General features: G+C 38.3%; 1 protein-coding gene across 14 annotated transcripts in view; it reads left to right on the forward strand.

Annotated features, from left to right (window-relative positions):
* Positions 1 to 17,948, forward strand: part of CNTRL (centriolin) — a 95,575-nt gene that overhangs the window by 7,473 nt on the left and 70,154 nt on the right. For 13 of the 14 annotated variants that reach the window (XM_074395253.1, XM_074395252.1, XM_074395256.1 and 10 more), the window contains 5 exons: positions 6,776 to 7,023; positions 8,939 to 9,069; positions 13,418 to 13,548; positions 14,935 to 15,076; positions 17,070 to 17,256. In XM_074395253.1, the coding sequence (XP_074251354.1) occupies positions 6,807 to 7,023; positions 8,939 to 9,069; positions 13,418 to 13,548; positions 14,935 to 15,076; positions 17,070 to 17,256 (808 nt within the window). In that variant the 5' untranslated portion in view covers positions 6,776 to 6,806. Of the gene's footprint in view, positions 1 to 6,775; positions 7,024 to 8,938; positions 12,122 to 13,417; positions 13,549 to 14,934; positions 15,077 to 17,069; positions 17,257 to 17,948 lie in introns of those variants that run through there. The other variant, XM_074395259.1, reaches the window with a different exon arrangement.

Raw genomic sequence — 17,948 nt, forward strand, 5'->3', positions numbered from 1 at the left:
GGAGGCTTAATTGTGTAGGCATGATTGATCACATCACTGGCTACTGGTTAACAAATCAATTTTAGCTCCTCTTCCCTCGTTAAAGGTTGTAGGATCGAACTTAAAATCCTAACCCTCTAAACACGCCTTAGTCTTTCTGGTGACTGGCCCCCATCCCAAAGCTATTTAGGTGTCACCAGTCATCTTATTAGTATACAGAAGACACTCTTACCACTGTGGAGAGTCCAAAGATTTTAAGAGCTATGTGATAGGAAACAGGAGGAAGATCAAATATATAGGTTAAAAGAAAAACTATCAACAAATTAAATTTAACAGTTTAATTGAACAAAGAACAGTTCACAAATTGGGCAACCTTCAGAACCAGAAGAGACAGAAAGATTCATTCTGCAATGCAGGCAGGCAGTGTTTATGGGTAGAAAAGGAAAGTGAGGTACAAAAATAGCTTGATTGGCTATAGCTTCTGTTTACCTTATTTGAACATGGTGTGATCACTTGACTGCCTGTTATTAACTGAAGCTCAGCTGCTATGATTGGCTGAGACTCAGCTATTTGTTACAGAAACATAGGTTGCAGTTCATTATGTAGACTTAAAGTACAAAAGGCACCTTTAGGCAAAATTCAGTTTAATTTAAAATACAGTCATGTGTCCCTTAATGACAGAATTTGCTCTGTAAAATGCATTGTTAGACAATTTCATCACTGTGCAAACATCGCAGAGTGTACCTACACAAACCTAGATGGTATGGGATAGCCTGTGGCTCCTAGGCTACAAACCTGTACAGCATGTTACTGTTGTGAATACTTTAGGCAGTTTTAGCACAATGGTAAGTATTTTTGCATCTAAACATAGAAAATGTACAATAAAAATCTGCTCTAAAATGTGAAAAAAAGGTATACTTGTATAGAGCACTTACCACATGAATGGAGCTTGTAGTACTGGAAGTTTCTTTTCTAATTAGTGGGTGAGTGAATGTGAAGGTATAGGACATTACTGTACACTACTGTAGACTTTATAAACACTGTACCTTTAGGCTACACTAAGTTTAGTAAACATTTTTTCTTTCTTCAGTAGTAAATTAGCCTTAGCTTGCTGTAATGTTTTTACTTTATGAACTTTAAACTTCTAAAAACTTTTTGACTCTTCTATAATAATACTTAGCTTAATGCCGGGCGCGGTGGCTCAAGCCTGTAATCCCAGCACTTTGGGAGGCTGAGGTGGGTGGATCACGAGGTCAAGAGATCGAGACCATCCTGGTCAACATGGTGAAACCCCGTCTCTACTAAAAATACAAAAAATTAGCTGGGCATGGTGGCGCTTGCCCGTAATCCCAGCTACTCAGGAGGCTGAGGCAGGAGAATTGCTTGAACCCAGGAGGCGGAGGTTGCGGTGAGCCGAGATCGCGCCATTGCACTCCAGCCTGGGTAACAAGAGCGAAACTCCGTCTCAAAAAAAATACCACATTGTACAGTTATATAAAATTAATTTCTTTATAACCTTATTCTATAAGCTTTTTTATATTTTAAAAACATTTTTACTTTTTAAAGGTTTTGTTAAAAACCAAGACACACACACGTTAGCTTAGGCCTGTACAGGTCAGGATCATCAGTATCACTGCCTTTCGTATCTTGTTCCACTGGAAGGGCTTCAAGGGCAATAACATGCATGGTGCTATCATCTCCTATGATAACAATGTTATGTTCTGGAATAGCTACTGAAAGACCAACATGCCTGAGGCTGTTTTATGTTAACTTTTTTAAAAAAATAAATAAATAGAGTACACTCTAACAATAAAAAGTATAGTATAGTAAATATATAAGCCAGTAACATGGCCATTTATTACAAAGTACTATGTACTCTACATAACTGTATGTGCCAAACTTGTGTACACCTTGTAGCACAGTAGGTTTGTTTACACCAGTATCACTACAAACATGCGAGTGATGTGCAGCACTATGACATTATGACATCTATGATGTTACTAAGTGATAGGAATTTTTCAGCTTTATTGTAATCTTATAGGACCACTGTCATGTGTGTGGTCCATTGTTGACAAAAACATTGTTATGTGATGCATTACTGTTTGTATTTCACAGTATCACATATATGAAGATGTTTACACATCATTCCACTATCCCTTTCTATTACGAATTCATATAGCATTAAGACTTGAGCTACTTTAAATCTTTGGATTAAAAACTGCTTTAACCTAATACCTTACTTCATTAAATTTTTTTTCTAAAAAATAATTTCCATTTTCACATTTCAGCAGTGACATTTCACATTTCAGCAGGGAAATTAAGGTACTGAGCAAAGATAGCATCATTGTTAATGTAGCGTTGCTCAAGATCTATATGTCTTATAAGATTTTTTGTCCAAAAGTTTGTCAAATTTATAATTTATATACTGTTTTTAGACTAAATGTACTTATAAGAACAACTGTGTATCATGAAAATCTTTTTTGCATACACCTAACCTTGCAAATTTAGGACTGTTGATGTTGAGGACTAGTATTGCTCATACAGACATCTTTTTGTTGAGATAGTAAATAGTACATTTTACATTTCATGTTCTTTATGACTAATTCATTCAATAAATGTTCATTATTTCCCATTTGCTAGGCTGTGTTCTAGGCCTAACACAGAGAATGTGCCGTATGCACACTGTAGGCACAGCACACTATAGGCCTACAACAGAAGAGGATGTCATTTTTAAGGACTAATCAAGTCACAATGTTAAACTATTCTGAGCCTTAATGGTAGTGAACTTTACCTTTCTTTCATATAAGAAAATAAATATATATATATATATTTTTTGAGACGGAGTTTCACTCTTGTTACCCAGGCTGGAGTGCAATGGCATGATCTCGGCTCACTGCAACCTCCGCCTCCTGGGTTCAGGCAATTCTCCTGCCTCCGCCTCCTGAGTAGCTGGGACTACAGGCACGCGCCACCATGCCCAGCTGATTTTTTGTATTTTTAGTAGAGACGGGGTTTCACCATGTTGACCAGGATGGTCTCGATCTCTTGACCTCGTGATCCACCCGCCTTGGCCTCCCAAAGTGCTGGGATTACAGGCTTGAGCCACCGCGCCCAGCCGAAAAGAAATATTTTTATATGAAAACATTTAAAGGAATTGACCAAGGTCTCTTTGATTAACAAATGCTTTAATTCCTTTTGGAAGACCTATACTTCAATGAAATTGATTTTGTAGGTAAGAATAGTAGGCACTGAAGTTTGAAGTGATCAGATGTTTTTCATATAGCATGAGACAAATATGAATGAATTTTGGAAACATAATATTTAACAAAAAAGGCAGATATAAAAGATACTTTATGGTTTCATTTCTCTAAAATTCAGAAATATTTCAAAAATCTCTGGTGTTGGAAGTCAGGATAGTGATTACCCATGTGTGGGAGTTAGTGACTGAAAATGGATATAAGAGGACTTCTGGGATTCTGGAAATATTCTGTTTCTTTACTTTGATGCTGATTACGTAGCTTGTTTGTATAGAAATTAATGAAGCTATGTACAGTTATGATTAATGTACTTTATGTGTGATACATTGCAATAAAAAATATGCCTACAGAGAGAGCACATGCATGAAAGAGCACACTGTTGAAAGTATTGTTTTTAAACAGGGTGAATTCTAGTTGTAAGATGTTAGATATATTCATGACCTATACCATGGAGCTGCTGGGAATTCAGAGATTATTCCTCCACTTGTAAATGTTACATTCTGGGCAAGCAAAAGATATACAGTATAGTAAGTTCTCTAGTAGAGGTATATTCAGTGTGATAAACAGGGAGGATCCATTCTATCTGAAGAAAGTAGATTTCTGGAAAGACTTCACAAAGTGACATTTTAATTGGTTGAGAGAAAGAAGAGGATGTTTAATTCCCTTTAAGGAATTTCCTTTAAGGAAAGGGAATTTCATGATCAAAAACTCATAATGTGCTCAAGTAATGACAAAAAGATGATTTAGAGTAACGGTGTGTGGTGGCAAGGCCAGAAAGTTGGGGCCAGACTATGATGAGTCCTATATGTGTGCATGGTGCCAAAATGTTTAGACTTACAGGCATTGGGAACCATTACATTTCTTTTGTTTTTATTATATAAGTGCGTCAAAGGTAGAGTATGGATTGAGGGTAAAGCAAAGGAAAATTGGAAGGAAGCTGGTCCAGAGAGTATCTTAATAGTCTAAGCAAGAGAGATAACTGTTGGACCTAGGGCAGTAGCTGTGAAGATGGATAGAGACGAATTTCAAAATATTTCAGAGAGAGAATCAATATTGGTGGATGATGGAGAGGGATGACCAGAAGATAACTCCATTTGTTCATTTATTCAACAAATACGTATTGAGTTTCTGCTAGGTAGCAGGCACTGTGCTAGACTGGGGAGACACTGTAAACAAAACAGGCTCTCGTGGAGCATATAGTTCAGAATGGAGACAAATGTTAAGCAAAATGACATAAATGTGCAATTTCATTTATTTGATTATTTGATTATTTGAGGAAAAAATACAAATTCATTGAGAGTATAGAGCTGGGGACTTCACTTCATCTGCCCTACACTGGAGGCTTTCCTAAGAAGCAGTAGTTGAGCTGATCTCTGAAGGAGGACTTAAGAATTAACATAGTAAAAAGAATGGGATCAAGCATTTGAGGCAGAAAGAATTATGTGAGGAAGCCAGTGTGACTGGAGCCCACAGAGAGAACGAATGATAGAAGTGAATGTAGAGCAACAGGGCCATGTCAAGGGGGACCACCTTGTAGGTCATGGTAAAGATTTCCTTCATTACAGACTGCTGGATTTACATTTTTTTTTTTTTCTGAGGTGGAATCTCACTCTGTTGCCCAGGCTGGAGCGTAGTGGCACAACCGCAGCTCACTGCAACCTCTGCCTCCTGGGTTCAAGAGATTCTCTTGCCTCAGCCTCCTCCCCTCAACCCCAGGTAGCTGGGATTACAGGCATGTGCCACCAGCCCCAGCTAATTTTTGTACTTTGAGTAGAGACGAGGTTTCACCATGTTGGCCAGGCTGGTCTCAAACTCCTGACTTCAGATGATCCATCTGCCTCGGACTCCGAAAGTGCTAGGATTACAGGCATGAGCCACAGTGCCTGGCCTGGCTTTACTTTTTAAATAGATCACTCTGACTATCTGACTGCAATGTAAGGATGGAAGAGTAAGGCAAGAGAGCTTATAGACAGATCAGTTAGAAGGTGTTACAGTAGTTTGCTGAGGGCTTGGATTAAAGTCCCATAAGAGTGAAAATGGAAAGAAGCAGATTAATTTGAGAGATATTTGGGAGTAAGAATTAACAAGATTTAGCGATTGACTGAGTATGGGACAAGGGAAGAGGGAAATGTCAAGAATGACTCCCAGGTTTCTGGCTTATTCCAGTGAGCAGTGTTTACTAGTTAGGGAACACTGGAAGAGGAACAGGAGATTGAGAGGAGGAATGAGGTAAATAATAAATTCATTCTAGACTGAGTTTAGGATGTCAATGAGATATCATGTAGGCAATTAGAAATAGGAATCTGGAGCTCAGAGAAAGGTTGGATTGAAGATATAAATATCGGCCAGGCACTGTGGCTCACGCCTGTAATCCCAGGCCGAGGCAGGCAGGTCACCTGAGGTCGGGAGTTCGAGACCAGCCTGACCAACGTGGAGAACCCCCCTACCCCGTCTCTACTAAAAATACAAATTTAGCTGGGCGTGGTGGAGCATGCCTGTAATCCCAGCTGTTTGGTAGGCTGGGGCAGGAGAATTGCTTGAACCTGGGAAGTGGAAGTTGCAGTGAGCCAAGATCACACTGTTGCACTCCAGCCTGGGCAACAAGGGTAAAACTCTGTCTCTAAATAAATAAATAAGTAAGTAAGTAAGTAAGTAAATATCAGCCCAGTGTGGTGGCCCACACCTGTAATCCGAGCCCTTTGGGAGGCTGAGGTGGGTGGATCACCTGAGGTCAGCAGTTCTAGATCAGGCAGCCAACTGTGGCGAAACCCTGTCTCTACTAAAAGTACAAAAATTAGCTGGGCATGGTGGCAGGTGCTGGTAATCCCAGCTACTCAGGAGACTGAGGCAGGAGAATAGCTTGAACCCGGGAGGTAGAGGTTGCAGTGAGTTGAGATCATGCCACTGCACTCTAGCCTGGGCGACAGGAGCGAGATTCCGTCTCTAAATAAATATCAGTTAACACATGGCATTGGGAACCAAGAGTGTGCATTAATTTGTTGGAAATAAGATTAGAGAGAGACTAGAAGGGATCATTGAGGAGCTCTGAGGTTTAAGTTACACTGCAAGGAGGAACAGAAGCCAGCAAAAGAGTTCATGGAGTAGCCAAGGAGGCAGGAGAATACCAGGAGAGTGTGGTGTCCCAGAAACGAAAGGAGGAGACTTTGAGGAAGGAGAGAGTGCTCATCAGTATTAAATACTGCTGGTTGCCAAATATTCCAGCTTCCTGCATTCTAGGACTCCCTCATGTGAGTATAAGGGGCCTTGTGACTAGTTTGGTTCATTAACTGAGAACAGGAATGACAACACTTCCAACTGGGAGCATGTGTCAATACTAGACCCTCTGGAGATCTCTTCTCTCTCTGGCAAGACCATCAGTGATGTTTGAAATAGTGTCTGTTCCATCAGGTTGGAGTAGTAGGGGTCCTAGCATCTATAGCCTCTGAGCTTATAACTTTATAGTCCTAAAGGTTCTAGAAGTAATAGTTTGGATAGCTCTTAAAAATTAATCTTGTTGAATATGCTGAAAACTCTTACAGGTTTTGATGAACACTTGACTTTATTCTTGCAATGAAGAAAGGTCCTCAACAAAAAATATTCTCCAAAGCAAAGACGCCATCGTCACCTCACTCTCCTATTCCATCATCTATGTCCAATATGAGATCTAGATCACTTTCACCTTTGATTGGATCAGAGACTCCACCTTTTCATTCTGGAGGACAGTGGTGTGAACAAGTTGAGATTGCAGATGAAAACAATATGCTTTTGGACTACCAAGACCATAAAGGTATCGCTTTTTAATCTAAGAATTGGTCTGCCCACATACTCTAAGTAGAGATGGAAAATTTTGAGCTTACATTCTGTTACTAATTTGATCTGTTGTTTTTATTAACAGAAATTTTGTAAGGACAGTGGGAGGACTCAGGCTTCTGGATGAGGGTAAAGATGTCAGTGGATTCAAAGAGGGAATTTCCAGAAAGAGGAAACTTAGTTTCCATACTTGGCCTATGCCAATCTTCTTAAAAGCAAACTGCTTATTTGTGAATGGACTGATTTCCACTATGGGACATGCATGTATGTTCCACCAGTGTTTTTTTTTTTTTCTTAAAAGCATTTTGTTAGTCTAGAAATCTGTTCTCAAAAGTGCATTGTTGCCGGACGTGGTGGCTCATGCCTGGAATCCCAGCACTTTGGGAGGCGGAGGCAGGCAGATCACCTGAGGTCGGAAGTTCGAGATCAGCCTGACCAACATGGAGAAACCCCATCTCTACTAAAAATGCAAAATTAGCTGGCTGTGGTGGCACATGCGTGTCATCCTAGCTGCTTGGAAGGCCGGGCAGGAGAATCGCTTGAACCTGGGAGGCAGAGATTGCAGTGAGCCGAGATCACACCATTGCACTCCAGCCTGGGCAACAAGAGCTAAACTCTGTCTTAAAAAAAAAAGTACATTGTTGGGGTATAGCTTAGTGGTAGAGCATTTGACTTCAAAAGTAAATTATTATTTGCCAAGTCATGAAATAATAGCCATTAAACTCTAATCAGCTTTTATTAGTAAGCATTAACAACATTGATTTAATACTGTATCTTTAGTAGTAGTTGGCATATTGTTATTTTTAATTTGATTAACATTTTAGAATATTATCAGATTTAGAATATAAATCAAATATTAATCAGTTTTCTTCCCCAGAACAAGCCAAATTAAATTTAAAAGTCATTTTAATTTGAACCAAATTATATTTAATATTAACTTATAAATAATCATAGGGCATCTTTGGCTCGCAGCCTGGATATCAACCCAGGATTTTTTTCTGACTCATAAGGCAAGAACTAAGAGATGATTTTCTTTTTAGGGCTACATTTATAAAATAGGGCATTAACAGTCTGACAGCAATATCCAGGAAAGTTATAAGACTGAATTTACCATTCTTCAGATGACTGCTCTATAGCTGTAAAATATGTCGTGATTCTTTCTATTTAAAGGAGCAAAAGAGCAACAAATTTGGAGTTTCTCATCATAAAAAAAAAAAAAATAGGAAAAGAGGATTTTTAAGAATTGCAGTGTTTCTGAACTTTAGATAGGAATTTAAAAAAAACCAAACAACTGGCCGGGCATGGTGACTCACGCCTGTAATCCAAGCACTTTGGAGGCCAAGGCGGGTGGATCACCTGAGATCAGGAGTTCAAGATCAGCCTGACCAATATGGTGGAACCCCGTCTTAAAAAATAAAAAACAAACAAACAACCAACTAAGTATCACCAGTTTATTTTTAAAAACTAACATGAAAATATTACTAAAAACTTCATATACTTAAAAGCACAAGTTTTGTGTTCCTCTGACTGGATTCAGGTTCTGGATTTATGCCTTAGCTATAGGATCTTGAGCAAATGATTTTTTTTTGATAAGTGAGGATATTAATACTTTCTATCTCAAAGGTTTGTTGTACAAATTAAATTTAAAAATGTAAACCATTTAGCATTAAGCTTGGCACACAGCAAATATTTATAGTGTATATAACCATTATCATCATCATTATTGTTATAAAATGCTACAAAGTAAAATATTATTAAATATTGTATTAGAAATAGCCAGCTTTTTTGTATTTGCATAATTTTTGTTTTTGTTATGTAACATCAAAACAACTTGGTCTTTGTGATATTTATGTCTTTCCTCTACTGATGATGATCTGTTTCTATAATTTCAGGAGCTGATTCACATGCAGGAGTTCGATATATTACAGAGGCCCTCGTTAAAAAACTTACTAAACAAGACAATTTGGCCTTGATAAAATCTCTGAACCTTTCACTTTCTAAAGATGGTGGCAAGAAATTTAAGGCAGGTTACCAACCATTTCTGAGCATAGATAATGTTTTTAACTTTTCTGTGCTTTAAAACTGCAGGGAAAAAAATTATCCTAATGTCACCTAATTTGTGGCAGACCTTTTATTGTTTCCAGTGAATGTTCTAAATCAAAAGTATTATATGACATCTCCAACTTAATAAGTCTCTATTACCCAATACTCTATACCAGGCGTCCCCAAACTTTTTACACAGGGGGACAGTTCACTGTCCCTCAGACCGTTGGAGGGCTGCCACATACTGTGCTCCTCTCACTGACCACCAATGAAAGAGGTGCCCCTTCCTGAGGTGCGGTGGGAGGCCGGATAAATGGCCTCAGGGGGCCGCATGCAGTCCATAGTTTGGGGACGCCTGCTCTATACAATATTGACTGTAGAGAAGGGGTTGGCAAAATACAGCTTGCATACAAGATCAGGCCTGCTGTCTATTTTTGTAAGTACACTTCAATTGGAGCACAATCACTCTTACTTGTTTACATATTGTCTATGGTTGTTTTTGCACTACAGTGGCAGAGCTTAGTAGTTGCCACAAGACTACATGGCCTACAAAGCCAAAAACATTTACTATTTGGCCTTTGTATTAGTTCATTTTCATGCTGCTGATAAAGGCATAGCCAAGATGGGACAATTTACAAAAGAAAGAGATTTAATTGGACTTACAGTTCCATGTGGCTGGGGAAGCCTCACAATCATGGTGGAAGGCAAGGAAGAGCGAGTCACATCTTACAGGGATGGCAGCAGGCAAAAAGAGAGCTTGTGCATGAAAACTCCCCCTCCATTTTTTTCTGTTTGTTTGTTTGAGACGGAGTCTTGCAGTGTTGCCCAGGCTAGAGTAAAGTGGTACAATCTTGGCTTACTGCAACCTCCACCTCGTGGGTTCAAGCAATTCTCCTGCCTTAGCCTCCCGAGTAGCTGGAATTACAGGCACCTGCCACCACACCCAGCTAATTTTTCATATTTTTAGTAGAGATAGGGTTTCACCGTGTTAGCTAGGCTGGGCTCGAACTCTTGACCTTGTGATCCACCTGCTTCAGCCTCCCAAAGTACTGGGATTAGTGGCATGAGCCATCGCGCTCAGCCAAACTCCCCCTTATACTAACCATCAGATCTCGTGAGACTTACTATAATGAGAACAGCATGGGAAAAATCTGCCCCCATGATTCAGTTACCTCCCACTGGGTTCCTTCCATAATGCATGGGAATTCAACATGAGATTTGGGTGGGGACACAGCCAAACCATATCAGCTAGAATATATTTAGATCTTGTGTAATTAAAAAGGAAAAAGGAGGCTGGGCGCGGTGGCTCAAGCCTGTAATCCCAGCACTTTGGGAGGCTGAGGCGGGTGGATCACAAGGTCAACAGATCGAGACCATCCTGGTCAACATGGTGAAACCCCGTCTCTACTAAAAATACAAAAAAAAAAAAAAAAAAAGGAAAAAGGAGGCCAGGTGCTGTGACTCACACTTGTAATCCAAGCACTTTGGGAGGCAGAGGTGGGTGGATCAGTTGAGGTCAGGATTTTCAGACCAGCCTGACCAACATGGTGAAACCATGTCTCTACTAAAAATACAAAAACTAACGAGGCCTGGTGGCAGGTGTCTGTAATCCCAGGTACTTGGTAGGCTGAGACAGGAGAATCGCTTGAACCTGGTAGGTGGAGGTTGCAGTGAGCCAAGATTGTGCCACTGCATTCCAGCTTGGGAGACAAAGCAAGACTGTCTCAAAAAAAAAAAAAAAAAAAAAAAAAAAAAAAAAAGGAAACATGCTGGAATTTAAAAAAGTGTAAAAATGAAATATCAAATTAGTAAATAGTTACTGTGTTATAGTTACATGTCAGGCATTATGTTAGACTGTGGGAGTAAACACAGAGAAATAAATAAGCTTGGTTTCTGATCCCTGGGAATCTAGAGCTTAGCATGAAGAATGCCCAGAATTAAGAGGAGAATAGGGATAATCTGAGAGCATGCATGGAGAGGGCAACCCTATGAAAAAGTCTGAAGGAACTAAGATCCAAGAGTATGATGAATGGAAGCCAAAGGTGGGGGAACTATAGGTGGGAAAGGATAATATAGCATGTCATAGAATAGTCAAATAGGAAGAAAATTTAGCTGTGTGTGGTGGCCTACACCCATAATCCCAGCGCTTTGGGAGGCCTAGGCAGGAGGATTGCTTGAGATCAGGAATTCAGGACCAGCCTAGGCAACATGGCAAAACTCCATCTCTACAAGAAATACAAAAATTCGCCAGGTATGGTGGCACATGCCTTTAGTCTCAGCTACCTGGGAGGCTGAGAAAGGAGGAACACCTGAGTCTGGAGAGGTTGAGGCTGCAGTGAGCTGAAATCATGTCACTGCACTTTAGCTTGGGTAACAGAATGAGAGCCTATCTCAAAACAAACAAACAAAATGAAAAAAAAGGAAGAAAAGTAAGTCATTTGGATTTGGCTATTAAAAAAGTCCATCTTTCTGTTTCTTGAGCCCACCAAGTTCATTCTTTTAGGGCCTCTGCCTTTTTTTCTCTGCTCCTAGATGTTCACACAGCTGGTGTCTTGTTGTTAAGGTCTCAACTTAGTGAGGTCTTCTCTTTTTTTTGGAGAGAGGGTCCCTGTCATCTAGGCTGATGCCTTCTCTTACCACCTGATCACAATTAGTCACCCTCTCTTCAGTCACACTCTCATTCTTTTAGTCAACAGTATTTATTTAGCACTAGGCAGTAGTGCTATAGTAGTGAACACAATGGACAAAATCTGCCTTGTTGGTGCCTTGCATTCTGTCACAGGATGTCTTTATTTCCTTGTTAGCACTTCATTTTCTGAAGATCTTGTTTGCTAATATATTTGCTTATTGTCTGTTTCTGTGACTGAGAACAAGACCTTTGTTTTCTTTATTCACTACTTTGTTTCCAGTACCTAGAACAGCTCCTGGCCCATAATCCAGGTTCAATAAATATTTGTGGAATGGATGAATGAATGATAATCTTGGAGAGAACCATTTGATGTGGTAGAAGATATATTGCCTTATCAATACAGGTAGAGCATCCCAAATTCAAAAATCTCCAGTGCTCCATAATCCAAACTTTTTGAGCATTGACCTGATGCTCCAAGAAAATGCTCATTTGAGCATTTTGGGTTTTGGACTTTTTGATTTGTGTTGCTTAACCAGTAAGTATAATGCAAATATTTCAAAACATCTGAAATCTGAAGCACTTTAGTCCCAAGCATTTTGGTTAATGTATAGTCAACCTGTAGATTAGGAATGAGTGGAAGGCAGAATGAACAAATGTAGACAATTCTGGTGAGAACATTGGTGGTAGATAAGGGAGGTAAGATGATAGCTCCAAGTAAAACAAGTTTAGTCCTAAGTGATTTATATAGAAGAAATCTGGACATATTGAATGTAAGCTCCAGGCAGCAGGGAAAAATTGTCTAGTTCAAGCCATATTCCCATTACCTGGTGCAATGCCTCATATATAGTAAGTGTGTAATGAATATGTGTTGGAAAATGACTGCTTTTAAACTTGAGGGGAAGATCCAGGAGGGAAAAAGAGGTCAAATTTGCAAGAGCATTGGGGGTAGAAGTGAGTGAGATCCTGCAAGAATGTAAGTACCTAGTTTAACTTGAAAAAAAAGAAATCTATCTCTCTTAGTCCATTTTCTGCTTCTATAACAGACTACCACAGACTTGGTAATTTATAAAGCATAATGATTTCTTTGGCTCATAGTTCTGGAGGCTGGGAAGTTCAAGAGTGAGGTGCTGCATCTGGTCAGTGCCTTCTTGCTACATCATAACATCGTGGAAGGCCTCACATGGTGAGGCAGAGCAAGAGAGCATGTGAGACACAGAAGAAGGAGGCTGAACTTCTGTGATAATTAATCCACTCCCAAGATAATGGCATTCATTCATTCCTGAGAGCTGAACTCTTGCCTCTTAGAGCTGTCACAATGGCAATGAAATTCAACATTAGCTTAGGAGGGGACACTAAAACCATAGCACTATCTTTTGGAAGAAAGGAGAACGAGAAGGAGAGGTGTAGCAAAACTGAGGTAGAGGGAATGATAGTGAGGGAATTCTTGTTGGACAGTCTTGAGCTTCTTAGTATGTAGGCAGTGTTGTTGCCCATTGAAGGGCAAGGAGAGTTTGGTAGCTTGAGTAGAGTTATTACTCTTAGTCAAGGAGAGCTGCATCCAGGGATTGTCCAGGAGAGCAGCAAGGGTATATTATTTTCTGATGACTGATCAAACAGCCCCTGATGCACATATATAAATATTGTACTTTATGTCAAGGCATATGTTATATAAAGTATTTGTTGATTTGTTTCCAATTAGTATATCGAGAATTTGGAAAAATGTATTAAACTTGAAGTACTGAATCTCAGCTATAATCTAATAGGGAAGATTGAAAAGTTGGACAAGCTGTTAAAATTACGTGAACTCAACTTATCATATAACAAAATCAGGTGAGTGATATAACAAAATCTTTAGATAGCATTGCAGGTAGCTTTGTTAGGTATATTAATGCCATCCATATTACTGAAAGAATCCATTGACACAGAAACAAGATATTTTCATCTTTATTCATTGATCAAATGAATGTCTATCCCTTCACATATGTTAGGTAACTGCCTTTATGTTTTAGTGTTACTGAAGTACATATTAACATCTAGCATTATCCAAGAGAGATATTTTTTGAGCACCAAATTATATCTTAATTTCATTTCTGACAGGAAGTTTTTCCAGATATTGTTTATGATTTACTGTCTTATTACATTAAGAATACTGACATGAAGCAGAATGTTTTAACCCTGCCATTTTGACCCTCAAGATGTTTTAACCTGTTTTGATTCTGATGTTCTTTGCTCATTGCTACAAGAAGTATGCTCTCAATCTTGTTTTCAACTTATAATAAATATTGCTGTGAGAAATAAACATACTAAAACTGACAGTGGCTCAAACTGCATAGAGAAAACTTGTTATAGACAAAATGATACAAGAATCAAATCTTGAAATTCTTAATATCTGCTTGCTTTTCTCCCAAGTTAGACTTGGTAAATATGATGGCCAAGAAAATGACTAGCAATGGCAAAAGTTCTAACATGACAAAACTGAAATGAAAAAAATGATTAATGGACTATAAAGCCTTAATATAAAATTTGTATAAAAAGTTGATTCTGATGAAAGTAATTTCAGTAAAAGTGTAAGTAGAGAAGCTTAGAAATATTTACCCAGTGTAGATTGAAGCTTTGAAGTATTTGTGCAGTATGGAAAATTGACCAAAGAATTAAATTGACAGATAAATTAGAAGTGACTTGGGAAAAGCTTCATCAGTCAGAATTCATCAATATGTGTGATAAATGCTTGATTTTTAAGTTCTGATTAAATTACTTATATTCATAAATACAGTATCATCTATGGGCTCCCATATCCTGCTAGCACAGCTAATCTTTTTATGATGACTTAAGGCAATAATTAAAGACATCTTTTGGGCAGGAACGTAGCAGATAGCACAGGGTGCTACTGAGTTTTCCAGCTCTCCGCTGGCTGTTTGCTAGTACTGTTCACAGTAGTCGGTGAGATTGCCATGGACACATTCTTCTTTTCTATGTTACAGAGTCACAAAGTATGATAGTAAGATGGATAGGATTCCTGGGCATAGTAATAAAGGGTTGGCAGTTTAGCTGTTCTGGTAAATTTGGCTTTAGCCACTTTTCTTAGTTCTCATTTATGAAATAGTTAATAAATTATCATTATGAAAAGTAATCTCACATGGAGCCAAGGCCATTTATTCTAAAACTACAATGCAGGGACTCTTGTCATTGTACTTAATTTTATCCTTTGCTTTTCAGTAAAATCGAAGGCATAGAAAATATGTGTAATCTGCAAAAGCTAAACCTTGCAGGAAATGAAATTGAGCATATTCCATTATGGTTAGGGAAGAAGTTAAAATCATTGCGAGTCCTCAATTTGAAAGGCAATAAGATATCATCGGTAAGTTATTCAAAACAGCAGGGATTTTTGGACTTGTTAAAAAAGAAGAGATTTTTAAAAATCTAAGTTTTTTAAAAATGGGATTTCTTCTTGTAAAGTTTTTGATCCTTTGACTAAATACCAGATTCAGACATAGCCCAGGATTTTCTAGATTAATTAAATATAAGCAGTCCTCATTTTGCATGGGTTCCATAATAACTAAGAGTTAACCTCTTAGCATTTTTACATTTATCATTTCATGTGAGCCTCATAACATTCTTGCTAAGAAGGCAAGGTTTATAGGATTTATTACAGGATTTATTTTTCATAATACTATGAGTTAGGCAGTAACAACTAAGGTCTAGGACATGTTGAGTCCCTTATCCAAAGTCAAATTTTGTGCCAGAATCCAGATCACTGAATGCTTAGAAGAAAGTTCTGGGTTGGTTTTTTTTGACAGTTTTAACTTGCAATTTCAAACTTACCAGTTTATTTTGATTATGAAGTTAGGTGTTATAACAGGGTTGATCCCTAGCTTTTTATAATAGAGCAATTTTGTTACCGTGATTTACATATTTGGATGATGATGTATATTTTTCTCTGGAGTACAGTTTATGATTTTCTTATGGTATTTATTCACAGCTAGATATTTAATAAGCATTTGCTTACTAAAAATGTTAATTTATTTGTTTGTATTAAAATTGGGAAAATTGTGCTATAATTTAAAGAACATCAGTTGTAGAATAGAAAATGAAAGAAGTGACTTCAAAGGTGGGCCTAGAATTGCCTTCCGTGACCTTAGAGAATTCTTTAATCCCTCTAAAACTCACTGGGGAAAATAATACCCATACTGCCTCCTTTACAGAGGTTATTATGGGGGCTCAGATGAAATGATAGATGTGAAAATGCTTTAAAAAAAAAAAATTTAAGGCTGGGTGCAGTGGCTTACGCCTATAATCGTAGCACTTTGGGAGGCCGAGGTGGGTGGATCACCTGAGGTCAGGAGTTAAAGACAGCCTGGCCATCATGGTGAAATCCCATCTTAAAAAAAAAAAAAAAATTATGCAAAAAACCCACTAACTCCAAAGGTATATTCTTTAAGCCTTCAACAGTGGAGGCCAATAATTACAAGCAACATTCATTTAATGCTGTGTTGTTAACAATACCTATGCTTTCTAATTTTATCCTGTGATAGCCCAAGAGCCTCAGAGCCCAAGCCCAACCCCATGTTACACAGCATTACCTTGGAGCTCTTGAAGCTTATGGGATGATGGGAAGAGGTAGCCATAGATCTAAAATTTACCATATATTCCTGAAGTAGTTGATTCTTAGATCGTATCAACTTAGTCCGTGTCAGTTGAGCAATAGGAAAATCAGTCAGTCAATATTTACTTCTAATTTTGTATGATGTTTTCACCCAGTTGATATTGGACATTGGCATTATGAAGAATGCTACACATTCACTTGGGAGAGAAGATTTATTTGTACTAGCTATTTGGAGTACTGTTTCTCAGCCTTTTTAGGTTGAGAATAAACTATCTGAATAAACTGTCAATTATAGCTCAGTTATCTGAAGCTTTCCAAACATTTTTTAATAGCCATTCATTTTTTTTGATTTGTTGAATCAGTATAATGAAAAGACAAAGTTTAGAGTTATACAAACTTGAATTCAAATCCTGTTTCATTCACTTACAGGCTTTGAGCTTTGGCCAAGTCACGTAACTTCTTTGATCCTGAGTTTCTTCATCTGTAAAATTAAGGTGATACTTAGATGATAGGTTGTTGTGAGGAGTCACAAATGAAATGGTATATGGAAAATGCCTGATACCATCCAAATACACTATAAATACTCATACACTCTTCTTCTGTATCTCTCCTGACAACTGCTACTTTTGGGTAATTGGTTTCATGAATAGGTTCCTTGCCATGTTAAATTTTCTTGATTTGTAACTTCCTTGAGGTATGCTATGATTTTAAATTAAATTATACCAATACTAATGTTATATCATTTCAGCTCCAAGATATAAGCAAGTTGAAACCGCTTCAAGATTTGATTTCTCTGAACCTAGTTGAAAATCCAATTGTGACCCTTCCACATTACCTCCAGTTTACCATTTTCCACCTCCGTTCACTGGAAAGTTTGGAAGGTCAGCCAGTAACCACTCAGGATAGACAGGAGGCTTTTGACAGATTCAGTTTAGGTAAGATTAAATTTCAAAAAAATAATAAATTTGGTTGAGGAAGGAATTTATTTTCAGAAGTTTTCTAGAAATATGTATTATGAACTTTGTAGTGCTATTAAAATGTACATGGGAAATGGCAACATAAATCAGTTCAACAAATATTTATTGTGTGCTGTGCACCAGGCACTGTATTTGGCACTAAGGATACAATGGGGAGAAAGACATATATTGCTGGTGTCCATGCTGCTTCTGTTTTGGCAGGGAAGACAGACAAAAAGCAAATAAACCCAAATAAAGTAACAGAGGTGAACCCTCTTTGTGGTTTACAGTAATGGCTCTCTGAAGGAGTGACTGTTAACCTGAAAGCAAAGAGAAGAGGGCATTAGCCAAGTGAAAAATGACATTCAAGGGGAGGGAGCAGCTTGTTCTTTAAGGTTCGAAAGACCCTGTGAATTTAAGGAAGTGAAAGAAGATCAGATAGACTGGAGGACAGCTCAACAAAAAGTTTGGAGACATAGGTAGGTGTGAGATGGCACAGGGCCTTGGAATTTTGATTTTATTCCAGGTGCAGTGGAAAGCCATTGACAATTTTTAAGCAGAAATAGGACATCATTTTTTGATATATAGTAGGGAATGATTTGGAGCAGGGAAAATTGAGATGAAGGGACCTGTTAGGAGGCTAGTATAGTAATCTAGGCTGGAGTCTATGC

This window comes from Saimiri boliviensis, chromosome 2, assembly GCF_048565385.1.
Source record: "Saimiri boliviensis isolate mSaiBol1 chromosome 2, mSaiBol1.pri, whole genome shotgun sequence".
Lineage (NCBI taxonomy): Eukaryota > Metazoa > Chordata > Mammalia > Primates > Cebidae > Saimiri > Saimiri boliviensis.